The following is a 24,654-nucleotide window of genomic DNA, read 5'->3' on the forward strand; positions in this document are numbered from 1 at the left end:
ACCCTTGGGAATTCCATCTCGAGATTATCCACTCGGCCATAGTATCGGTAACACTGCCCGATAGTCATGAATGCTAGTTTATATCGAGTTTCCAACATGAAATTTCTCTTCTATAAGCATCCTGTTATTTTCTTGATACCAGTACCGTTTCTCGATAGTGTTTAACTGTACATGCATCTTGCAGGATGACAGCAACATGGGTCTCTCATCTGTTCATTTGCTGGTCAGTAGAAGCTCATCATACCAGTGAATGAGTACCAGCTTAGAGAAGAATGTAACATGTTTTAATGACCATTCTTGAGATGTTCTATGTCGCCCGATACCGATGGCATCGGCGATGAGGACCGGCCAAAACATGAACGAAGCGATGGGTACCCACCCGGCATTGGTCCCACTTTATTTCGGGGTATGCTTCGGTACTCCGGCCGAATGTAACCGCTCCGTGTTCCGGTGACAGCGTTGCTTTTCCCAACCAACCACAGAAAGGCATCTAGGCAACAGCAGGCAGCCATGGACTTCAGAAAAGTAGTTCTATTTGTTGTTTGTTGAAAGTTTACTGTACTAATCGTAATTTACCCTAAACAACTTCTTACGCATCAATGTGGCTATAAAATGTTCTCAAAATTTTGTCCAACTCCGTAGTGATAGACTTGATTCAATCCAACTCTTTGATTCTCAGATATACACCGATCACTCGCGAGTTTCACCGTACAAAATGGACACCTTCAAAGATGATCCCCTAGTCCAGGCCGTCACGGCCTACGTAAAGAACTACATGAGCAATTACGACGCGTCTCACGACTGGAGCCACATCGAGCGTGTCGTCGGACTATCGCACTACATCTACGCCAAGTCCGCCAACAAGGACTCACTCGATCTTCGCACCATCCACCTTGCAGCCCTCTTACATGACGTCGGCGACAAGAAGTCAGTTTCTCCTTGTCTTCTTCCTCTCCTTCCTCTCAGCCTCACATGCCTTCTCGCGCCAATCTGAACCTTATATCCAACCTTGATCTCACCTTTCAATGGACAGCCTCCCCCCAGCCTCAATTCACATACTTACACAAAAACCTTGCTAACATATTGGGTACAAGATACTTGAAAGAGTCAGAAGACCCCACCACTCTCATCGCTACCCTCCTCACATCCCTTTCCTGCCCAGCCCCCCTCGCCTCCAAGATCCAAACCATTTGCCTCAACGTCTCCTACAGCACCGAGACCAAGAACCCGGCAAATCCAGGTTTCATTAACTCGCTCATTGAGAAATACCCAGAGCTAGCCGTGGTACAGGACGCGGACCGACTGGACGCCGTCGGCGCGGTCGGGTTGGGACGCATGTTCACGTTCGGCGGAGCCAAGACGGGGAGGGACATGGCTGGGAGTATGGAGCATGTGGACGAGAAGCTGGTGAGGTTGGTGGACTTGGCGAAGACGGACGTGGGGAGGGAGTTGATGAGAGAACGGACGGAGAGACTGAGGGTTTTTCAAGGGTGGTGGGAGGAGGAGGTTGGGTTTGTTAGGAGGGTTTGAGAGGGGAGGGGGTGATGGGTGCCGATTTAGATGCTGTTGAAACGACGGGAAAGTTGAAGACGATAGAAGGTTAAGGTTGATTTTAGACAGCGGACTTCCTTTACTGATTGATCATGAAAAGCAAGTTTCAAGATGTTTGTTGTATTTCTGGATGTGCTACTTCTATGATGTTCGCTTTTCATGTAGACTTTAAGTAGACTTTGGGAATTATCCCTTGATCATGTTTGGTGTGCACGGATGCCACTCCGTCGCCTTACCAGACACCTGCGCATCACTTTAGCTCAGCCGATTGTCAGTCAAACGAATGCATGACTGAACAGCTTGGATAAAAAAGAATCGTATCGGGCTTCATCAGGAGCAAAAGCAGCATACCTACCACGCTCTGCAGCCTTCGAAAGCCTTTCCTTTCCAGTATCAATGACAGGCCAGAGCGACTTAGTCCACTCATCGTATGTCCTTGTGTCGGATTGAAGCAAACCGGGGTGGCTCGCCGGTTGCTGTATAGCTGAAGTATTCGAGCAAGGATGACCTTCAACCAGGCTATGTGACCTGCGCTATGATTTTCCTCCCTTCTGAACTGACCTAACCCGATTTTGGTTTAAAAAAAGATTAACGCCTTCAGCGCCGCCGTAGAATCTTGGTATCGTGTTCCGAGAAAATGAAACCCAATTGTAAACACCAATTGAATGAAATCCGAAACTGAAAGCTGTGAATATTATGCTCGTTTTGGCGGCCTGACCCAGGTTGCTATGTTGTCGTGCCCTTTCTCAAGCTACTCTCATCGTACACCAAACTACTTCACCTCTTGTCGGCACCCGGAGGCCCTTGACCAGGGGCGCCAAAAGGTGGCATACCGGGGAACGCACCTGGCGCACCGGGAGGGGGGAAGGGAAAGTTTCCTGCTCCAGGTGGGGGGAAGGGTAGACCTCCTGGGGGCGGGAATGGCAGACCACCAGGACCGGGCATCGGAGGCGGTACGCCAGGTATACCAGCAGGAGCGCCAGGCATACCAGGAAATGGGGGCATTGGAGGCATTCCGCGAGCTCCTGGCGCTCCAGGAGGAGGAATACCGCCGGGCACGCCTGGGGCACCAAAGGCTCCGGGAGGGGGCACCGGCGCGCCACCGGGCATGCCTGGGAACGGAGGAGGCATGCCGCCAGGGAAAGGCGGGAAGGGGGGAACGCCGGCGCCCGGGGGCGGGAAGCCGAGGCCGGGAGGGACTCCGCCGGGTTGGTTCTGCGGGAGCATAGGATTGGCGTGGGCTTGGCCTTCGGCGGCGTACGAGGAGGTAATCGAATCGATAACGGATTGGGCCTTCTCGTGACCAATCTCTGTAAAACAAAATCGCATTAGTTATGCGGTGAAGTCGGAAATGGTGGATTGGGGGCTTATTGTGCCGTACGTTGGTAGTAGTCAACAACGTTTCGTAAATGGTTACGACCGCTGTTGTGCGCCTTGCGGACGCTCATGGAATCGTGCGTGAGGTACACATCGCAGTAGTCGCAAAAGACTGTACAAGATGTCGTCAGCATCGAGTTGAAGATGAGCGGTCCAAGCAGTACTCACATTTTGGCATTTTGGTAGATTGTGATCGCGAAACCTTTCAAGACGGGGTTATTCGAAATCTCTGTGGCTGCCCTCGGAGAAAGTCGCAAGTTGGATGGCAACAATGATACGGCGCGCGACAACGACGAAGACAAAAGAAGGTTTGCAAGGCTGAAGTGCACTGGACACACACAATGGGACGCGATGACCAAAGCGGGACCAGGTTGGTCCTCGAGGTGCTTGGCAATAGTGGATCCTCTAAGGCTTCCCCAAAAAAGAGCTCCCCTGATCGGTTCGCGGCTGCTGATTGGCACAACAAGGGCACTCCTGCTGTCAAGCCGTTGTGGACATGCTCCAGACCTGTCTCAGCTGTCCTTAAGTTGCCTGCCCAAAGAGAAGCCGCCAGATTTCCCCTAGATCCAAGTCGCGGAGCTATTCCCATTAATACAGACAGCCCACCTTCCGCGATACGATCAGGTCACGCACTGCATAGCTTCGCCGGACTGTGTTGACAACTCGACGACACTTTCAAACTTTTTTTGTCCCGGCCGCCGTCCCACGTTCTAGATCATCCTATCAATCAGCGATCATGGCATCCCTAAAGTCGCTGCTGAGCGGCTTCCTGCTGCTCGCCGGTGCCGCCCAAGCTCTCAAGTTCGACCTTGAGGCTACCTCTTCACACCACAGCAACCAGCGACGATGCATACGGAACTTTGTCAACAAGGACACATTGGTGGTTGTAACGGCTACGCTTGACGGATACAAGGGCGATGGCATGAACGTCAACATGCACGTAGGTGCTCTCCCTCCTGGGTGCAAGTTAAAGGGGCTAGGGGATGGATTATGGGGCGGTCAATTACATGGACGAGTCTGACTTTGGACGCGACACAGATCTCCGATAGCCACGGAAACGAGTACGGCAAGGCCAAGGATATTGCTGGCGAGCAGCGCATCGTCTTCACCTCGCATCACGACGCAGCCTTCGACGTGTGCTTCGAGAACTACCTTACTGGTTGTACGTACATTCCTTGGCCATGACGAAAATTAGCAAAACAACCAGCAAAAGCTCGGATGGGAAACTGACAAGATTGCGATGATCAGCCAAGTATGTCGAGAACCCCCGCCGCCACGTCGAGCTCGATATCGACATTGGTGCCGATGCCAAGGACTGGTCCGCCATCCAGGCCACCGAGAAGCTTAAGCCACTTGAAACCGATCTGCGCCGCATCGAGGAGCTGGTCGGCGAGGTTGTTAACGAAATGGATTACTTGCGCGCTCGTGAGCAGAAGCTCCGTGATACCAATGAGAGCACCAACAACCGTGTTAAGTGGTTTGGCATGGCCACCACTTTCCTCCTCATTGCTCTCTGGGGGTGGCAGATTATGTACCTCAGGGCGTACTTCAGGTTCGTTTTCCCATCTAGCGGAGCAAATGGGTTCAGTTACTAACATAAATCTGCTTAGATCTAAGCATCTTATTTAATGGGCTGGGCGCAACCTACGATGACGACCCACAACTACCACTGTCCAAACTACCTTATTTATTATACGGCTTCATGGTAACGACGGGCGGGAGGTTTTATGAACTCTTTACTACACGCAACGCAGGCGAGCGAATGGCATACAATAGGTTGGAGATTTCTGGTGTAACTATATACGGTAATGTGTTTCAACCAAAAAGTTATGGAGTAAAAAGGAGAATTGACTGCATGCTGAGTGAGCCGTCTACTTTTGGAAGTTCAAGACTATTTGAGAGCGAAAATCTGCCCGGTGCATACCAAGAGAAGTCGCATCCAAAAGGCGTTATGGGCGTCGTGGGCGTTGTTGTGGTGATGAGTCGAAACATGAGCAATTGGCGATAGAGGCACTGGAGACGGTGGCGATGTCATGGATTGACAACGGAGATGCGGAGGGATGAACCGGAACCGGCAACAATTTTTCGGCCTCGGCCCCCATTGTATGATCACTTGCCAAGCCCGCCGAACTAGTGTAAGGGACGGGGTATTGTAGCGTCTGTAATCGGCCCCGAACGGAATCCTACAACAATTCCCATCACTTCGACATCCTCATTTATAAGCCGGAGCAGTTACCTAGTTCGCGCAACGGCACCCTCTCCACACTATCCGCTTCATCCGAGCGATTTACACACCTAACCTTGGCCGTCGCTCTATTTCGGCTACAACAATCCGTCTTCAGTCAGTTCGCCAAAAGCACCTAGACAAATCGTCGCAACAATGGCTTCCTCTCTTCGCGCCCTCCGGCCCGCGGCCGCCACCTTTGCGCGCGCTGCCGCTGTGCGCCCCGCCTCCGTCGCCAGCAGACACGTCATTGCCTTTTCGCGATCGGCCAGCAACGACAGCACAGATAACCAGCAAAAGAAGGACCTCGACGTCGGCGAACTGCAAGGCGCCACCTTCAAGATCGAGCCGCTCCGGAGAGTCGGCGAGGACCCCGCCACCATGCGGGCGCGTCTCCTTTGTACGTTTTATCTCTCCCTTCGCTAATCCTTATCTTCATCACCTACATGTAAACCCAACGAACTAACTCCCCTTCCTCTCCTTCTAGACCAATCTCGCAAACGCGGCACCCTCGAATCCGACCTGATCCTCTCCACTTTCGCCGCCGCCCACCTCGGCTCCATGACGCCCGAACAACTGAAGCAATACGACTTGTTTCTTGACGAAAACGACTGGGACATTTACTACTGGGCCACGCAAGAACCCCCCTTGCCCGGCCAGGAGAACCAACATCTCCAACAAAACTCCGAGGAGGCTTCTTTGTCAGAGAAGAAGGAACAGTTGCCGCCTAACCCGCGCGCGGGCGAGTGGGCACAGACGGTCGGCACCTTCAAGCCGGCGTACCGCCCGGTCCCGGCTAGGTGGAAGGGCAGTGAGATTCTGGAATTGTTGAGGACGCATGTCAAGGAAAAGGGGATGGGAAGCAAGGGGGGGATGGCGTTCATGCCGAGGTTGGAGGAGTATAAGTGAAATCGCCAGCAAAGAGTATGGATGGGCCCAACCCAAGATGCGGAACATGGGAAAGGTGGAAAGCGAGATGTGGGAGAGGCTCTTGGACGTGGGCGTGGAAGTGACGAAACGGCCTAGTCGGATGTCTGCGAGCTGAGCTAAGCTGAAGCCCGACTACAGATAAAGAGGACGAGGAGGAGAAGGAGCAAAAGGAGCAGAAGAAGGGGAGTGTACGATATTGTATTTCAGTACAGTTGTGTACCACTATATTGGTCAACAAAAGATGGACTACAGGTAGATTCTGGATACAAGGACGAGGCGAGCATATCAAGCGTGTGAATTTTACCTATGAGGCGTAGGGCGGGATATCTATATCCATGGGTTGGGAGGAACGAGCTGGCCTCGAGGTAACAGCCTCGCTCAGCTTTGCTCTCTTCGTCACTTCATGGGCTCCGGTAACATAACATACCAAAGCCAGTACGTATTAACACAACGTTAGATGTCGAACTGGGACCAAAGGCTGAGCCGGTGAAAGCAAAACACGAACAGTCACTTTGGACTGTCAATGATGTGGTTGTTGATGTACTACATGGAGCAGACATGATATTGGGTACCGCGCCACGGAGACGGCAAATGCTGGGCAGACCACACGCCCCCAAGAACGCTTTCAATTCAATGCTCTTCCCCACTCCCGACCTGAATGCCAAAACTGCAAGCCCAATGGTACCCCATGCGTTCTGTGAACGCCATCGCATATGCCTTCAAAACCAAATCTCCCCGCCCTTGCCGCCCGTACTTCCGGTCCCGAAGGAATTATCGCCGAGGTCATTGAATAAGAACAAGGAACACATAGAAAAGAGAAACAAAAAGGGTATCCGCAAAACGTGGGAGAACTCCCGTTTTGAATTCCTCTGCTTTACCCAGACTCAACCCCCCTCAGCAGGCAATATCCTCCCCAAACTCCTTAACACCTCGATAGTCGGCAAATCCCTCGTTCCCACTCTTCCCTTCTCCCTCTCCTCCCGCTCCTTCAGCCGGGCCGCGCTCAGCATAAGCACCTGATCCGCCTCGCGGCCCGCCGTCGAGACCCGCATGTCGAGCTTGTGCACGCTATCGGCCAGGTGGTCGATCTTGAACTCGAGCGAGGACTGCACATTCTGCAGGCGTGATCGCGTCCGACGACGGAAGGAGCTGAAGGCTGTGTCGGGCTCAATCAGAGAGGCAAGGATTTTGGCTTCCTCGGCGTCGAGAAGTGACGGTTCGGGTAGTGGTGCTTTGGCTGGGTCGGAGTCGGGGTATAGCGGTTCGAGGTCTGGGAGAGGTTTGGCCAGGGCTTGCCAGGCTTTTTTCTCTTCTTTTAGTCTGTTTGTGAATTGGTTAGCAAGGAAGATATCAGCAGGTGGGTGTCAGCGAAGAAAGCCCGTACCTTTTGATCTTCGCTTCGAGTTCGGCAATCTTGGCGTCGTGCTCGAGATTCCGCGGGTTTGGTTGTAGCACCACGGGAGGCTTCGGTGCTTCCTCTCTAGCAAACCAATCCGAGAATTCTGACCTCGCTCCAAAATCCTTGAGTAATTGGTCTTGTATCGCGCGCGCTGTAGACATCGTCAGCTATTTTTGCCCCACGCGCACCCAGCTTTAAGAAACTTGTTCGGCTCTCCTTACCTCCAAGAATTGCACTAGACCCATGACTCCCATGCGGTGGCTTCTCACTAAGAGCCCTTTCGCCGCACCACGTCAAAAGCTGCCTCATCCGCCTTGGCTCGCTCAGCCCCTCGGCTTCGATATGCTTGTAGAACTCGGACGGGTCGACCTCGCGATGCGGTATCGCACTATGCCCGTTCTCGATCAAGGAACTCGCTCGCCTTCCCCTCATCCCTAGGCTGCTCCGCCGACTGCCGCTTGCACCGCCCTTCTTCCGCATTTCTTTGTTCCGGTTGATGATTGGCGTGTCGCTGAGTGGTAGTACAATTTGCTGTGCCTCTGAAGAGCTTCCTCTCCCCCCTCCCCGTCCTCCTGTTCCTTTCCGGCCCTTGGTCCTCACATCCCTTGTGTCATCGATGTCCATTGGCGTCGCCCCAACGAGATTTGGTCCATCCTCCTCCTCCTCGTCCTTCGGTTCTGGCACCGCGCGCATGCCGTTTACTGGTCGCGGTACCTCGTCATTCTTCTGTTGTTTTCGTGGGAGGCCTTTCCGACGACCTCTCGATTTAGGAGCAGCATCCTCCTCATTCACGGCGGATACCGCTGCTGAAGGCGTGGGTGCGGGCGGAGGCGCAGCAGAAGCAGCACCACCATTTGATTTTCGTTTCGACGTTCTCCTCGGTATCGGTCCGGAGATCTGCTGCTGTTGTGCGGCCGGTGGTGGTGGCGGCGGAGGCGACTCTTGCACAGGGGATGATGCGCGCTTCCTTGCGCTATTCTTTGGGGGTCTGCCGACGGGCTTTTTCGCAGGCACAGATATCACCACTTGTTCATTTTCGGCGTCCTCTAACGTAGACGCTGGAGCTATTAGTGTGGTTCTGGCTCTCTTTGAGCCGCGTGTGAAGAGGAAATCGCCGTCTTGCTCGTCATATTCGGCTGCGTCACGTTTCGGGTTTGATGTCAGCTTGCATGTTTGAATCTCCCAGAGGGCCGAACAATCACATAATAGCATTGGATTGAAGGACGGATTGCAGCTTACCCGCAAGGCGTTTGCTGCGCCTCTGGTTGCTGCTCATGCTCAGGATTTGTAGCGGCTGACGGGTCCGTACGACAGTCGTCATGGATGGCGGGTTTTAAAGTACATAAACTCGAGTCGGAGCTGAAGAGAAGGCCGGGAGGTTTGAGAAGGTCGTCGCTTGCTTCGCAGATCCTATCGTGAGTTGGACGGCGGTGGATATGAATCGTGATGGTGATGTTTGATGTTGGGTTGCGACCGGGCCAAACCGACGTGAACGGAGCGCGTCTCCTCCTCCCCAACTTGAATATGACACTCAAAGAAATGGTGCCAAATGGCGATCTGACGGAACCAGGGGGCCTGGGCGGCGGCTGGGTGGGCAAGCGGGCCACGGAGCACGGGTCACGGACGCGTCAATTCGGGCGGGCTTTGGATCTGGAACCTGGGGAGCAGTTGGACCGGTCGGTCAAGTGTGTGTCGCGATGCGGGGATGCTATGAGGATCAGGCGTTACCAAAAATGACTGAAACCGGGTAATTCGTCTAAGGTATGCTGGTATTGTGCAATTGGTCGTATCGTCGTATCGCCGTCCTAGGCATTCAGTTTTGTCGCTGTGCTGCAAAGCATGGTCGCAGGTCTGAACGTGTTTCTTGGGCGCCGGGCGCGAACCGAAGTTGCGACCCTTTCGTTGGTTTGTTTATCGCGGGCAGGCTGTTCCAAGAAACGCTTGGACCACATCCCGCATACTCAATCCCAGTGCTGTTTCTTCACTGCTACCCCACATCCTGCGAGGCTGAAAAATAGTGCATTTGACAACTCATTCATTCTCTCGCTTCGTCTGACGACAGACACACCATTGGCTGGGTTATAATGTCTAGCTCTTGGCAGTTAATACATACGCCTGGTGGCCCGCCTGGTGCTATCGTCGTCTGACTTCCGCTCGCTCAGATCAATCTTCAGATCGAGGCTCAATTGTCCATACACATACTCACGACCACCCTTCCTTCATTTGCGGTTCATTTATACCTAATCTTCAAGATACCAGACGTTAACATGCTCATTTATTCCACTTCATCTGTTATATCGCGTATAGATTATCCTTCAATGCGTCCGTTTGTTGAAAACTTCTCTCCGACGCCACTGCCCCGAACTATCCTCCTGATGGACGCCAGAAACTGCTGCCGCGTATAATTCTAACACGCTCATTGCCGTACTTTCAGCAAAATGATTTTTCTTGTGGTGCCTCGGGCATGACCGACCTAGCAAATACTGTCGCCTGTCTTGCCTACCCTTTCGTCTTCCGGGTTGTGCTACGTGCCTCAACATTAGCCAGTATCCGTAGGATGTAACGATCATCTTGTCATGTAAGACGGCTCTACAGATTGCTTTGATTTCGATGACGATCTTCCATACAAATTCGGACTTCAAGCAGTTATTTGTGCGGTCTTCTTTCCCCCATCACAAGCCCAGGGATTGATTATTGTATGGTTGTCATATTTCTCCTGTCTCGTATCTCGCAAGATGATTCAATCCGTCATCATCACAATTACCAAGCGTCTCAGTGTATTTATGCGCCTTGAAATTTCCATGCCAGTTTCCCTTGTTGCCTACCAGCTACTAGCTAACCGTTACCTGAAAATACACCGTCATAATGAACCTGCTCGTATCGTGAGAGGCGCCTCACGGCAAACGCCAATGATGTACACGCCATATAAACAAAGGATAATAATCGGTTCCCGGTTGAGACAAGGGGCATCAATCCAGGATCACTAAACTTGCAGCTTCTTGTGGTCTTCGCCGTGACCAGAATTAAGAGAGCAAGCAGACCCCGAACTCACGCCCTTGTCTTCCGCTTGATAACCGCTTTACCAAATCGCTTTGAAGGAAAAACGCCTCACCAAATTGCCTTCCTCCTCCCGCCCTCCTTCCTGTCCAGCCGTGTCCAGGTTCCTCCTCTCCTGCCACACCAAAAAGAGACAAGATAAAAAGAAAGGTTAAAAATAAAAGCTAACAAAAAAGCAGCCCGAAACACCAGTGACGCCGGTTTTTGTATGCCCTCAAGACACCACATAGATACACAGACTAATGGCCAGAGGTAATGGTGCTGCACCGATTCAGGAGACCCTTAGCCACCCCTGGGTTTCCATGAACTTGACTAGCAAGATGCCTACTGGCTAGAACTCATACAATGCAGAGAATGGAAATGACTGTCCTTTGTTGTTTATGGTGCAGTCTCTAGAATCCGAACGTCGTAAGAATGTCGCGCCCCCCGTTTTGCACGCCGCCCAATGTTATTAACAGAAAGGACAGCCCGCGAATGGTCGGACCCAGTTGAGGTTGGATGGTAATTATCGTCAACGTGGGTGACATCCGAAAGGTCAAGTAGGTTAAGAAGACGACCCTCCTTGTCGGGAATCGTTGCCTGTTTCATCATCCAATATTGTCTCAACCTCCGCACCCCATCGCTATGAGAATCGGCGAGGAGCAACATTCGGCGGCATGCCGACGGGCTGATTAGGTATGCCAGCTCCCATACCGTAGGGGTTCATCTGGTGACTAAATGGCTCGATGGCTTGCTGCATGAACGCACCATGGAGACCTTGCTGTTGCGTCACTGGACAGTCCTTGTGTGCGAGTAAAAGTGTCTTGAGATTGACCACTTCTTCCCGAAGCTGTGTTATTGTTGCAGTAAGGGCGTCATTCTCTGAACTGAACATCTCCACCTTTTGCTGGAGGTTAGCGAGCCACTGTTTCTTACGCTGCCGACATTTCAGAGCGGCAACCCTGCAAACTGTTAGTATCAAGTGTTTTCCAATGGCTAACATAACGAGTTTCACATACCTGTTCCGCTCCAGGAAGTTCTTGCGCTTTTCTTCTTCCGTCATCTTGGACTTTGAGCCCGTTCCGTCATCCTTGCCTGGCTTCGACTCGTCTTCCGAGCCTGAGTAGTCCATACCGTTGAGTGAAGAAACAGATCCGTTTGTCTTGGTCTTTTTATTGGCTGGAGTCTTGGCCGGAGTTTCTTCAGCCTTGCGACGGGAACCCGTCGTCGCTGCGCTTGTGGAGTTACGCTTCCCTTTGCCACGGGTATTAGGCCTGGCAAGTTCACTGTCGTCTGACCCGATGCTAACTTCACTGACACCACGTGCTGAGCTTCCTGCAATGGATACGTTCCCATTCATTTGTGGTGACGTGTTAACTGGTTGCACAGGAGGAGCCGGCACAGTGTGCGGGTGACTTGATGGAGGTGGCGGAGGTGCCGACACCACGTTAAATGATTGGCTTGGTGGCTGAGATGCGTTTCGTCCCTGTGCTAACATGAAAAGACCATTTGCCGCGTCGTTATCATGCGGGTCAAAGGGTCCAGTCGGTGGCTTCGTCTCAGGCTTCAGAGGCGGAATGCCATTGGGGAGATCGGAGGCGGGTTGTGACGTAATCGATGGCGGTTGCGATTGTTGTTGATGCTGATGTGCTGCTTGTTGTTGGGCCTGGGCCTGAGCTTGGGCCTTGGCGGCAGCGGCACTGATGGCGGTTCGGTGAAAGTCGATGGTTCCAGGCGTGGCAGCAGGGCCGGCAAGTTGTGCAAAGAGAGTCGAGTTAGGACTCGGGGCAGGGAACATAGACCCGCTACCACCAGGCGTCAATCCTGTTCTGAGCGACGATTCGTTTGGCGTTGGGAAACCTCCGCGAATGTGGTCGCCAAAATAATCAGAGGTCGTTGGGCCCGACAGCATTGCCGGACTCAATGGGCCGGATCGCAACGAGTTGCTACCGCCCCAGGGGAAAGGTGTTGAGCCAGGAGGCAAGATGGATGATGGGGACGCTAGGGCGGCGACGGGCGGGAGTTTAGTACCGCCGGGCGTTTCGGGGGCACCACCGAAGGATTGCTCAAATGGGTTCGGCTCCAGGCTCAGGGAGCCGCTGATGGGGTTCTGCGAGAAGTAGTCGGAAGGGCTGTTCGTGGACTGTTGTTGCGCAGCGGGACGGGGCGGAGGCGCGAGTGGTTTGGCTGGTTCGGCATTGGTCGTCGACTCGGATGGCTTCAGGGGAGGTTCATGCTTCGATTCGGGGTGGCCATCTAGATGTGCAAAAATTGAGTTGGCAACGATGTCTCTCTTGATATACGGTACGAGCCGTTGACTCTTTCTCTATCTCTCTATCCTCCCTCTGCAGGGACGTAACGCGATAGCAGACGGGACGACAGGGTGCTCGACGACGGGAATAGATGATGACGGTCGTGACAGGGAAGAAGCGACTCTACTCACCTTGTCGCGGTGGGGATGTCTTGTTGGATTGCTTGGGTGATTTGGACTCACCTCGGCCAGCGGCTCCAGTAGACGACCCCATGATGTCAATCCAAAACTTGCGGCGCCTTCGTGCTGCAACGGGTGCGGGTGCGGATGCGAGCGACCAGAGGCCAGAGGGACACGACGGGGTGGGAAGGGAAAGTTGCGGACGACTATGAGGTCACAAAGGCGCAAGAGAGAAAGTGTAGGTAGAGGGCTGCACGCTATGTTCGTAATGCAGCGTCCTGTCCGCCTCGCGGCTGCGTTGCTAGTATCGGGGATCGTAAATACCTTACGTAGTTCCTCGCAACAAGGTGTTTCGTATGTGTGTGTGTGTGGAAGGAGAAAAGTCGAAGGTCAGGACTTGGGACAGACGTCAGGTATGACGTGGGAAAAGAGATGGCGCAAGGGAAATAAAAATGATGGGGCCCGCTCCCCGTCCAAGGCCCAGTGAGTAAGCACTGAGTGGCTAGTTGCCAGGTGCCAATCAGGGCAGCCAGAAGAGGGCCACGACCGAGGACTGAGCGCCGGGTTGAAGATACCCGACCCCCTGTTCGCCGGTTAGAGGTATTACTAAACAAAGGCCAAGGGGTCTGTTTTTTTTTTCCCTTTCCTTCTCGGTTTGGGGGGGTGAAAGTAAGCGCGCGACAAGGAAAAGAGAACTTGACGGGACCGCAAGAGAGTCCCAAAAAGAATTCCGACAAGGCGAGAATCGAAGGGGCTTCAGTTTTGGCAGCTCGGAACGCTATCTTTGGGGCTAGGAAAGAAACCGCACAAAACTCGGTTGGTGGGAGGGAAAAGTGGATGATGGATGGGATGGATACCCGTCAGAAAGGTGTGAAATGGGCCGGCATTTTGCGCACTGTCAACCCCGTGGAGGCTGCAGACTTAGAAAATGGTTCTTGTATCGAGACAGCCAAACAGGAGGCTCCAAGAAACAACCACCGACCGGGATCTGAGTGGGACACACTCCACGGCAGTACCAGCAAGCACAGTCTCAAGCTGAAAGTCTGAACTGTACCTCGAAGTATGTATTGACTTCGGTGTTATTTCCCATACATTGATTCTTCCATCTCGACAAACGGGATTAACTCACCTAACAGGCTGGATAAACTGGGTAATTCCATAGGTACCTGATCTTGTCCCTTCCCTTTTCATTTGGATGTATTCTTGAAGTGTCGTCTCGGCTCGAAGCTAGCCATGTGTTGTCGGCTCTAGAACGTGTACGGTAGTGCATGAATGGAGTAACTTGTCGACTTTGGAATGGATTCAGCCTGCCTGAAGACTGCTTGGGTCAGCATACCTCTGCGCACACAGTCGAGGATTGATGTCTGACGAGTATATGATGGAAGGCTTCCAGGAAGTCCCAAGAGCATGGCTCTTGTGGTGAGTCCTCACAAAACCCGAGAGCAGTCGAGTTTGGTTCTTCGTTTTTTGCGACAACAAGAGGATGCTGGTATGTACATCTGCAATCGCAAACCGGCAGCGCATATTGATTGAGACATTTGCGTTCCATGTCATAAACCGTTGAGGTGGGCAAAATGTCTCTTAAGTCGTGGGTGAACAGGGATATGCCTTGGAAGCCAGCCAGGGCACACAATTGCGGCATGTCTGCCATGGCAGGCGTGTCGTTATTTTGCCAATTGCCCGACCTGTCTTTCCCAAATTGTTGGAAACTGTTTCATACTTTGTTTACGCTGCATCTTTCTTTACATCTTTGAGTTCCACCACAGGCATTGATCATAAGAAAAGCCGCAAGAGATGTCGGCCGAGGGCTCTCAACTAGGTGGTAAATATTCTGTTACATTTTTGGCACTTTTTTTCCCATTTGGGCAGAAATAGACCCAAAAAAACCTGGTCAAAACTCGTAAATTGTTAGTGCATAGAAGTGCCTCTACCGGTAGGTTCCGATCTTTCGTTCGACTTCTCGTTCCTTTCTATGCTTTTTGACACAGAAAGCTGCAAAGATTTTTGCATGCACGATTTTTGGATCCAGCAAATCACTCAAAAAGGCCCTTTTGTGGTAGGCTTAGTTGCGAAAAGGAGCATTCCAGCCAGACGTCTGCTGTCGAGGAAAGCGGTTGGAGGGTTGTGGTTTTTGCGCGGTTCCGGGTTTTGGGATGCACAAACATTGTCAGGACCTGGATACATACCGAGTCCCCCTAACTCCGGTGATGCTCCCCAACCGGCGACACGGATCTGAGCATGGGGCAATCTTTTCAACACGGTGCTTTGAGGTATCAGATCCACCGTACACGAGCTTCAGGCGCTCAAGTTGCATCGTGCGCTTGCAGACCAGAACGGAAAACACGCAACCTCGCCCACAACAAAGATTGATGACACCCGAATACCACCACTCAAAACACAAAACTCAACCAAATACATCGCACATCAACGAACTTGAATATATCCAATGCTCAATGATCAGCCGGCTCTGGTCATGGTTCTGGCGTTAAAGCCGCCCAGCTTTTCGCTGAATGCCGGGTCAAAATATGAACTCCGTCGGGTGTTATCAATCTTGTCCCGGGGCGCGAGCCAGCCCAAAGCCTTCAGCGGGACCCCTGTGTGCTTGACTCGCCCGACGGCAGGATGGTTGCCGTATGCTTCCTGATGGTTTCAACCGACACACGACCGCCGAGAGCAGATTGCTAGCAACTTTTGTGCCTCTTCCACAAAACAACACACCCACTTACGGGTGCCCGTTGTGAGGACAATCCCCTTCACTCATCACTGTATGAAGCATGTATACATATCTCCGGGACGAAGTTGTAATCCGCAGTTTTGGGTTACAAAGCCCGTCACATGGTCAGCAACGATGGACATTGTGGCAAGTAGTCTCGACCTTTTTGAACAAACCTGAAGAAACGATCACGATAGAGCCGCTCGCGTGTCAACAGCCAGTGGTCTCGAATCACTGATAATCAGGAACCACAACCTCACCGCTCTGGGCCCCGTCTCATGGCTTGCATGGACGACGGCTACCACACCACACGGTATGTCGCGGAGTGAGCAGGACGAGAAGGTTTGAAAAAGTGGGACTTCAGTGGCAAACTGCTTTCATCTCTTGCCCAATCATCGACCTCCATCGCATCTCTATCATTCCCACCCTTCAAAGTTCACAACCACAAACATTATGCCGTCCGCTTTCTTCCTCACGAGGCCCTGTCGGTATTGTAGGTTGCTCCCGGACACCCCAAACTTGTCACGCGAAAGGGACATTGCGTCAGACGCTAGACTGGCGCGCAATTTCTTTCCAACATTATTATGTTTTTAGGGCTCGCATTTTTGACATCTTATCTCTTATTTACGGCCCCCCCATTCTCTCTCTTGCCGCTCCTTATTTTCCAAACCAACCCAGTACGCCCTGCTTCGTTTGCCCACGCTTGTTGTCTTGTCAGGCCAGATCAGGACGATTCGGATTCACGGTGCGCTCTCAGACACCTCGACAAAGCAGCCAACTAACGGTCAATGCTTCACAAACTACACTATACACTCTGATAGTGCGCTGCAGCACGTCTCATGTAGTCAATTAGCGATCGTCAGAAGCATTCCATTCTGTGCTCGATCGGTCGATTTCACCGTGCCCTATTCCAGTGCGTAGGCGTTCATTGTCAGATTTCCAGCAAGAGGAACAGGGGTGGCGCTGGTTTCGTCCGACTTCATTGGCATCAATGACGTAACGGTGGGCGACACAAAATAATGATGGAATTCAGTTGGTGAGTGGTCTTGGAAAAACTGAATGAGGTCGGTCTTCTTAGCCGGCGAATTCGCACGGTGTTGAAAAGTTCCCAACTTCTTACCACTGAATTTCCCAACTCCTTCTGCCAGAAACAACAACAACAACAACAACAACTGAACAACAACTGGCCTAGGCCAGCTGCCAGTTGCCGTGGTTCCCGATCTGTCTCTCCTCGCCTCGCCGTCGCCTATTTGCCAGGCTGAAATCCAAGTTTGGACGGATGAACAGATCCGTCGCGCGGCTCTGGGAAAATATACTATGAATATCATCACCAAAGTGGACTCGCTCGGGTGCTCCATACAGACGGGAGGTCCGCAGTTGTTATCGGATTTTGGCGCGGTCATCGGGAAATTTCGCGCCCTGCGCTGTTCGTAAGCAGCCAGCCCTGTGGAATAGCATTCATTCCCATATCGTTCACGGTTGGGTCATTATTTGGAGGGGATAAAACTGATTTGGGTGTAGTGCTCTGCTCAGTTCAGTCAACCATGCAGTCTCGCAGTCAACCCCTTTTTTTTTCTTTTTTTTTTTTCCTTCCCCTACATACTCTGGCTTTCGCGTACCCCCGTGACCATGTACTCGTTAGGTTAGACCCCCTGTGCCCCCTATGACGCACTTGCATACCTCTACGAAGGTAGTGTAGAAATTGGGCATGCACGCTTGCACTGCATGGACGCACCAAGGGCCGCCACTTGGTCCGCGCGACCACGACTTTGAAGTGAAGAGACTTCCACAAGACATTTCATTGGCTTCTTTTTTTCACTTTGTTTCCTGCATCCAGCAAGGCCAGCACTGGCGCAAAACCGCAAGACCAAACGCTCCAGGAACATGAACACGCAAGACGCCCATCCACGATTTCTTGACAGATCTTGACTCTTGCTTTGTCGCGCCGTTACTAACGAGCCTCCTCTCGAAAAATCGGTCATTCATCATGGCCTCTGCTTAGTGATTGGAGAGATCTGGATCCCGCACCGTGGCGTCTTCTCGCTGCTCCCCTCTGGCGATGAAGGATTGGTCAACAGCTCTTGGAAAATACTGGTTCAGGGTCGTGTACACGAACCAACGGGTCGACAACTTCGAGAGCAGTACGACAAGTACGCCGAACCGGTACAAAAGATTCACCATGGTCAACCTCTGGAATAGTGTACACTAGTCCCCGGGCGAATCAGCTTCCCTTTTCGCACCACCTTCTCTGACGGCACCTAAAATAACTCTTCAACTATAGCCACACAGTAGGAAATAGAGACGCCAACACGAAATGGGAAAAAAACAGTGGGAGAAATGCCTTCTTTGAGCATAAGCCTCCGAACTCGACCTTTTGGGTGGTCACGGTAGTTATGGGAATCCGGACAAACACAACACGAGCAGCCCTTCTTCTCATCATCTTCCAGCCTTGAGGGTTGCAGCGCTTGGTAGAGGGTGCCGATTTCGTCATCTTCCTCGCCCTCTATCCGGTGCGGGGATGGACGCGGCGCTGGAGACGGAGGCCGGCTCCCCGATGTTGACACCGTACCGTGTGGTGAAGTCACCGACCGAGAGTGCGGGGGAAGGGGAAAAGGGGAAGTCCAGCCGCACAAACAATAGTGCTCTGCAGGTGCTGTTGGCCGCTGTCGATCTCTCCATCTTCCCTCGGCTTCTCTTTCATGCCCCAGAAGCGCAAAACTAAACTGCAGCACAAAGGCTGGAAGCCTACCACGAGCTCACGATTGACATGCAGAGGCTCTTTGGCTAGTTGACGCCAAATCGCATTGTTGATGGCAGCATCATTCTGTGATTTCGTTGCGAGCGTTCTCGCGTCCAAGCGACGGTTGAACTTCACTAACTGTACTTGCTATAGCCGCACAAACAAAACAAATAGCGCCAAAGACCTTTTGAGGTAACACAAGCACGAAGCCAACGAACTTGCGGCGGGCCGTCCGTGGCCTCGCCGAAAGTCGAAAGCTCCCGGCAGTCAACTCAAGGTCGTTTCTTTCGGAGATGCTGGGAGATAACATCAAACATCACATTCAAGACAGTGTGAGGCACCAAGCTGAGGCCCGCCGTCGTCAATCAAAGAAGACCGTTCGAGACTAAAGACCACTTGCCGTTAGAGGTAATCATTAGGGCTGAACATCTTGCTGCAGGTCTCGGTGGTGACGGGTTGATCCTAGCGGTTACGACCCATAGCCGAACTCCTTGGAGTTTCAAAGCACTCTGTTCCTGGGTGTTGTACCTACTCATCTCCATCTTTGGCAACGTCAAGCATACCATTTACCCAATGTTTGTCGTAACTTGTGTTGTCACAAATGGACTCTGTAGGTCCAAGTACGTTTCGATCGCAGCCATAGAGATGAGAAGAGATTATCGACATTTCTTGATCACATAACTTTTAGTGCTACACCACCTGTACTAAGGCAAGAACACTAACCCAGCTCATCGTTCACGACGTACCTAGCCTATTGGCCTCACTGACCCTGTCCATTAGGATAGAGCTTCAAAAGTCCACGACAGGGCTCCGAGCGCGCCCCCCCTTCCTCAAAACCGATGACTTTCAAGCCATCCATGATTTGATCTTTTTGACCAACCAGAACAACCAGCATCATTCATGAGATGCTTCAGATCTCTGGTGGACATCAAGCACTTTGGGAAGAACTTCACAAGCTGCTCGCAACCGCCTGTAAAGATGGCTTCACCCGGAAGCCATGCCTAGGCGCATGCACCCTCACGCCCTTCTCATTTTCAATCACCACCTCCCTGGAATCCAAACTCACCAACCGTCCAACATCCCTATGAGCCGGCGCCGACCCGCTGTCCGTCGGCCACACCTCCACCAAAGTCCCCTTCTTCAGGCCATGGAACTGCACAATCGCCTCCCCGGCCTCCACCTCCTTCTTTTCTGAATCTTCATTCCACCTCGCGCCCAAGATCAAATCCCGTGCCTTATCCCCTTTGATCGTTGCGACCTTGTTGTTACCATCTCCCTTCTTCTGAGCAGCTGTCTGTTGTGTGGGGGTAGTAGTCTCCCCAACAGCCACCCGAAACCTCTCGACCCACTTCCACACTCTCGGGAACTTGTCGTCGTTAAACTGCTCCTTGGGCAACGCCCCGGGCAAACTCATAACCCAGTGCAGCACAAACACGGCTTCGATATCCGCCAGCCCTGGCCTGTTGTTGTTGTTGTCGTTGTCAGTGTCAGTACTGTTCTTCAAAATCCAATTCCGCCCATCCGCTAGCACCGTCGTCTCCAGCATTTGGCAGTAATCCCTGAGGTCCGCGAGCGCCTCGGGACCCAAGGCTGCCATCTCCTCCCTCGAAGAAAATTGGGAGGGGGGCGCGTTGCCCGCTCCTCCTCCCGCGACGAAGTCGGCGCGATCAGCCAAAAATTGGGGGTCGCGCAGCAAGGGGTTATCGAGAGAAAACAAAAGCTGCGCGGCCCGGCTGAAGAGACCGCCGTCGATGGAGTAGTGCGAGAGTAAGCTCTGGAGGGCGAGGGCATCGGTGCCGGGGGCGGCGGAGAGCTTGGGGTTCAAGGAGGGAAGATCAAGGTCCTCGAGCTTGGACAGGATCAGGCGCGTGTCGAGGTAGACGTCCCGGCCGATGGAGAGGAGGGGGATGCGGCGGTACTTGATGCCCAGGAGGGAGGAGAGGTCGGGGCGGGGGAGGATCATTGGTTGAAGCTGTGGGAGTGTGAGTAAGTAAGTGGATGTGTGTGTGATGTGAGAATGATGTGGCAAAGTAATAGGAGCGCGTAGATTTAGGGGTTTTGCGAGTTACATCCGCTGATGATGGAATGGAACTTACGCATTGGGTGTACGGAATGCCACGTAGGTGAAGATACCAGACTATCCGTTTGGCATAGGGCGAGAACGGGTAGTGGTATAGGATAATGGGCGGTTGTTGCTGCGAACCGGAAGTTGACGACGACGACAACATGATTACGAAGTAAGTGTGTGGTCTGTCAGTCTATCTTTCAAAGAAAGGATTAGTGAGTGTTGTGAATTGTCGTGGAATGACACGTCTATCGGGCACCACTTGGTTAAGTAGGTAGCTAAGTATTATCCAGACTGGTTTCTAGCATAAGTCGTTGTTGTTATGGTGTTGCGTCGTCTTTGATAATGGACTTATACCGCCTTGTCGTCACGGGATACTTGCCTGGATGGCGGAGACTTTTTTCGTACCTCGGCTCGCAACCGCGGGGCAATAACTCTCCCCCATGTTTCGTTTCAAAAGTCCCCTCGCTTCTTTGGTTCGATCAGCGAACTTGTGGATTGGTCATTGAAATCGAACGACTGTGGGGTCTTGAAAGTTGGTATGAGCTATTCAGTCATCAGTGCGAGGCCCAGGGAATTTGCCCAGGTAATTGTTGTGATGCTGAAGGTTTGGTGTTGTGGTATGCTCAGGGGGTTGGAGTAGCCTCGACTTTAAGCGAAGCTATCAAAAACCAAAAGTTCGTCCATCGCCAGAACTCTGAACATACCTGAAAACTTCTGAAATTTACGTATCAACTAGGTCGTGTCTGTATTAAGCTACTCAGAAAAGCTTCAATGCTGCAACGGAAGTGGAAGTTTTCCAAGAGTCATCTGAGTGAGAGCGTCTTGTTTTTACTGCAGTCTGCCACAATCGCTCCTGCCTCCCAGGACGGCCAGTCTTGACGCCGACCACGCTACTATGGTGGCATTCCTAAAGAGAAGGAGAACAAAGAGGAAGAAGAAGAAACAATATACGGTTGTTGACGCAGGAGCAATTCCCATCATAGTTGACATCCATCAACACCAGGGGGCAGTCATCCTCCTCAATCAGGTCACTTGGCGTATACTACATCTACAGTCTCAGACGATGTGAGATCCCGTGCACAACGCCACCGATCAAGACACACGAACAAACCTAAAGTTATGGAGCATGCCAATGGCATGGTAACAGTAGGATGCCGTTATCTTGGATGTCGCTTCTCGTGAGCCGCATTCCGCGTGCAGATATCCGGCTGTGTAGTTGTGGTGTGGTGTGGCCGGGAGCGTAGATACTCAATGAGTCGGACACCCTTGGACACACCGTTGAAGTCGTTTGATTCACAAGTCAAGAAGCACCTTCCCATAAAGTTCTGATTGGAGTAATGTACTTGCGCGCGGTGGTGGTGTTTGTGCTGGCGAGGTGGGTGGAGAGGAGATTTATGAGGTGGTGGAGCGGATGTTTGGGGTTGGATTACTCAAGTGTTTTCTTTTCGTACTTGTTGATACTTTGTTGTCAGAAAAGCTCAATGGAAAGTAACCAGAATTCATTAGCACCTGGTGTACCGTCAAAATGTGAAGGATATTATAAGTGAAAGTCCGAGACAAGGAACGAATGGGGAGACTTGAAAAGGGCATTGGAAAAATCATTATGAATCAGCATTCAATAAATAACTCGGATTCATCCATAGAAGCTCACTCTATATGGTGTTGGAAGGTTGTCAGTGCCTAGGTAAACTTGCTTTCACCACATCCCCTAAATTCACCATCTCCAAGCGCAGAAACACACTTCATGATGCGTTGGTCGGCGATTTGTTCGTGTTCGGTTGTCCATCATCTGCCAACACTTTAAAGATCGTGCGGCTCACTGACTAGGCTGAGCGGTCCTCTCTTGACCATGATACTCATGATCTCATACAACGCATCGGCTGCCGCCATGGTCGTATGCTCGGCGTTGGTATCGTAGGCAGGCTAGAAGTGAAAGAGACGGTCAATGAGTCTTCGAAACAACCAGGAGACAACTGGAAGAGGAACTTACTGCAACCTCAACAATATCAGCAGCAATGATATTGATTCCCTCCAGCCCTCTCAAAATCGTTCTAAGCTCTCGAGTCGACCACCCGCCAGTTTCAGGGGTTCCAGTAGCTGGGGCAACTGCCGTAAACAACGTTCACTTATCAGCTTCAATTCGCACCATCAAACAGACCAGACAAGTGAAAAGGGAAAAGGCAACAATAAGAACTCACAAGCAGGATCCAACGTGTCGATATCCAAACTCAAATAAACCGGCTTCTCCGTACCCACCCTCTCCCTAATCTTCTTGATGATTCCCTCCGTCCCAATCGTATCAATCTCCCTCGCCTCCACAATCTCAAACCCGCAATACCCGTCATTCTCATAGCCGCTCGGGCCACTGAGCGTCGTCCTGATCCCCGCATGGATATTACTATCATTTCTCAACAAGCCCTCCTGCGCCGCATGGTAGAAATAAGTCCCATGATTCACCGACGCGACTTCTGAGGGAGACCCTCCAAAAACTTTGGGTCGCCAGCTGTCGAGGTGGCTGTCAAAGTGGATGACCGAAACGGGGCCGTAGGACCGGTTGATGGACCGTAAAAGGGGGAGCGTAATGGTGTGGTCGCCTCCCAAGGTGATCACGCGTGGGAGGGTTTTACCCTGGAGGGAAGGACCTGGCAGAGCAGAATCGGTGGTGGGTTTGCGGGAAAGGATGGAGTGGTGGCCTCGTTCGATTTGCGAAAGGGCGAAGGTGTTGTCATACGAGGTCACGGGGATGTCGCCGCAGTCGATTATGGTGGCCCAGCTGTTGAAGGGGTTGGTAGCTAGGGGGACGTTGTAGCCGCCGCTGTGAAGGGAGGGAGAGGGAAGGTTAGTGTCCATTGCATATGGTGATGTGGTTTAGTTGTACGAAGGGGGCGTACTAGAGGTTTAGTCGACGAGACCCTTGACGGATTCCCGAAGGACCGAAGCGAGCGCCAGGTCTATACGAAGTGCCGGTGTCGAAGGGGGCGCCTTTATGAAGACAATTGGTTACTATATAGTGTCTTGGGTCTAGAACTGGGGTTGGCCACTCACCAATAAAAGCTATGTCGTAGTTGATGTCTTTGCTGGCTAGACATGGTAGGTATGGGAGACGGCCAAAGGTCGAGATGCCAGAGAAAACGGAATCTGCCTGTTGAGAGCATCAGTCTCAACTTCTAAACATCGCTATGTTTTGTTCGGGTGCGAAGCATACTTGAGTGCCTCCATCCCCCGGTAACGTGTTGTACCACAATCCTTGATGAGGACCAGCGACGACCTTCTGATCATGGTCACCATGTGCTGCCGCAACAGCAGCAAGGCAAGAAGCGATGAAAGTTGGGCGCAACATCGTGTGCGAGTTTGCTGATGATAAGTCCTAACGACAGACCAGAGACAAGTGGCAGTCTTGAGGTCTGAAAGGGGGTTGGCACCATGAGCTTTTATTGAAATTTCCCGCAGTGTCTCGGTGGAAAGTTATCTATCGCCATCAATTGGGTCAGGCAGCATTATAGATCCCGTTCCTCGCTGCAGCAGCGCGACATGTTGTAGAACTATGTCGTGTTATCATTATTCACCATCCAGAGCTTCACTTATCTCGAATGGGAGGCTCGCGGTCGACGTCTCGTCACTGATAGGGTAGCTTGTCGATCGTCCAACGGGAAAACATGTCCACGTCCGTTCATGCGACCCGCCTGCTGCTGAAGAATGAAGCGGATAATGCGATGTAGAAATCTTGTTATGTAAAATACAACTCGAGGATGAGGAAGCAGAGTCATCGTAAGTGGGAGGGACGTGATACGTAATAGATAAGAGCCAGACGTATTAAGACACTGAGCCAATTGCAAGCTCGTCGTCGACGAGTATATGTAGGTCACTCCCACGCCGACATGCGAGTTCATTGGTATCACTGATGGAAATCTCCGGATGAGGTGCAGCAGCCACCGATCGTGGACATCTCAAGTCAAAATCTCGTGGAACGGCATGATGGATGACGAGATATCCAGTCGTAGACTGAGCTTGAGCATCGTAGCTGCGTCTTAATGACTGCGGGGTTGAGATAAGGGCGAGAAGCTATCTACCGGAAATGCGAATTCCCGTTGGTTTGATTTCTCGCCCATCTTTGGAGATATGTGAATCGAAGGATCTTTGCCATTCTGCAGGAGATGTCATTTTATATCCATTTTGGGCATACTT

General features: G+C 52.0%; 9 protein-coding genes across 10 annotated transcripts; 4 read left to right on the forward strand and 5 right to left on the reverse strand.

Annotated features, from left to right (window-relative positions):
* Window positions 1-571: 571 nt before the first annotated feature.
* NCU01340 (hypothetical protein) lies at window positions 572-1,662 on the forward strand. The gene is made up of 2 exons (XM_956333.2): window positions 572-927; window positions 1,095-1,662. The coding sequence occupies exons 1-2, from the start codon at window positions 716-718 to the stop codon at window positions 1,528-1,530; spliced, it is 648 nt and encodes a 215-aa protein (XP_961426.1). The 5' UTR covers window positions 572-715; the 3' UTR covers window positions 1,531-1,662.
* On the reverse strand, window positions 1,652-3,251 carry NCU01341 (U1 small nuclear ribonucleoprotein C). Its single transcript, XM_956334.2, has 3 exons — window positions 3,097-3,251; window positions 2,933-3,040; window positions 1,652-2,861 (listed from the first exon to the last, which is right to left on the reverse strand). The coding sequence occupies exons 1-3, from the start codon at window positions 3,104-3,106 to the stop codon at window positions 2,329-2,331; spliced, it is 651 nt and encodes a 216-aa protein (XP_961427.1). The 5' UTR covers window positions 3,107-3,251; the 3' UTR covers window positions 1,652-2,328.
* A 276-nt stretch (window positions 3,252-3,527) lies between these two features.
* Window positions 3,528-5,129, forward strand: NCU01342 (endoplasmic reticulum vesicle protein 25). The gene is made up of 4 exons (XM_956335.3): window positions 3,528-3,868; window positions 3,967-4,090; window positions 4,177-4,480; window positions 4,539-5,129. The coding sequence occupies exons 1-4, from the start codon at window positions 3,665-3,667 to the stop codon at window positions 4,555-4,557; spliced, it is 651 nt and encodes a 216-aa protein (XP_961428.3). The 5' UTR covers window positions 3,528-3,664; the 3' UTR covers window positions 4,558-5,129.
* Window positions 5,130-5,139: 10 nt separating this feature from the next.
* NCU01343 (TPR repeat protein) lies at window positions 5,140-6,544 on the forward strand. Its single transcript, XM_956336.2, has 2 exons — window positions 5,140-5,552; window positions 5,640-6,544. The coding sequence occupies exons 1-2, from the start codon at window positions 5,309-5,311 to the stop codon at window positions 6,059-6,061; spliced, it is 666 nt and encodes a 221-aa protein (XP_961429.1). The 5' UTR covers window positions 5,140-5,308; the 3' UTR covers window positions 6,062-6,544.
* A 10-nt stretch (window positions 6,545-6,554) lies between these two features.
* Window positions 6,555-9,369, reverse strand: NCU01344 (hypothetical protein). The gene is made up of 4 exons (XM_956337.2): window positions 8,721-9,369; window positions 7,703-8,617; window positions 7,467-7,632; window positions 6,555-7,402 (listed from the first exon to the last, which is right to left on the reverse strand). Exons 1-4 carry the CDS (start codon window positions 8,800-8,802, stop codon window positions 6,967-6,969), a joined length of 1,599 nt encoding a protein of 532 aa, XP_961430.1. The 5' UTR covers window positions 8,803-9,369; the 3' UTR covers window positions 6,555-6,966.
* Window positions 9,370-10,135: 766 nt separating this feature from the next.
* asl-1 lies at window positions 10,136-13,718 on the reverse strand. 2 transcript variants are annotated; one of them, XM_011396210.1, is made up of 3 exons: window positions 13,012-13,718; window positions 11,537-12,773; window positions 10,136-11,479 (listed from the first exon to the last, which is right to left on the reverse strand). In XM_011396210.1, exons 1-3 carry the CDS (start codon window positions 13,040-13,042, stop codon window positions 11,161-11,163), a joined length of 1,587 nt encoding a protein of 528 aa, XP_011394512.1. In that variant the 5' UTR covers window positions 13,043-13,718; the 3' UTR covers window positions 10,136-11,160. The 2 variants fall into 2 exon arrangements, with proteins under 2 accessions (XP_011394512.1, XP_011394513.1); XM_011396211.1 differs by having other exon boundaries at window positions 12,961-13,718.
* Window positions 13,401-13,995, forward strand: NCU01346 (hypothetical protein; the record flags this gene model as incomplete). Its single annotated transcript, XM_956339.1, has 2 exons — window positions 13,401-13,435; window positions 13,743-13,995. 2 exons carry the CDS (start codon window positions 13,401-13,403, stop codon window positions 13,993-13,995), a joined length of 288 nt encoding a protein of 95 aa, XP_961432.1.
* Window positions 13,996-19,048: 5,053 nt separating this feature from the next.
* NCU01347 (hypothetical protein) lies at window positions 19,049-20,849 on the reverse strand. Its single transcript, XM_956340.2, has 2 exons — window positions 20,498-20,849; window positions 19,049-20,373 (listed from the first exon to the last, which is right to left on the reverse strand). The coding sequence occupies exons 1-2, from the start codon at window positions 20,627-20,629 to the stop codon at window positions 19,351-19,353; spliced, it is 1,155 nt and encodes a 384-aa protein (XP_961433.1). The 5' UTR covers window positions 20,630-20,849; the 3' UTR covers window positions 19,049-19,350.
* Window positions 20,850-21,953: 1,104 nt separating this feature from the next.
* On the reverse strand, window positions 21,954-24,367 carry NCU01348 (agmatinase). Its single transcript, XM_956341.2, has 6 exons — window positions 23,675-24,367; window positions 23,515-23,611; window positions 23,361-23,451; window positions 22,668-23,284; window positions 22,460-22,575; window positions 21,954-22,392 (listed from the first exon to the last, which is right to left on the reverse strand). Exons 1-6 carry the CDS (start codon window positions 23,807-23,809, stop codon window positions 22,270-22,272), a joined length of 1,179 nt encoding a protein of 392 aa, XP_961434.1. The 5' UTR covers window positions 23,810-24,367; the 3' UTR covers window positions 21,954-22,269.
* Window positions 24,368-24,654: the final 287 nt, after the last annotated feature.

This window comes from Neurospora crassa, linkage group V (assembly GCF_000182925.2).
Source record: "Neurospora crassa OR74A linkage group V, whole genome shotgun sequence".
Classification (NCBI taxonomy): domain Eukaryota; kingdom Fungi; phylum Ascomycota; class Sordariomycetes; order Sordariales; family Sordariaceae; genus Neurospora; species Neurospora crassa.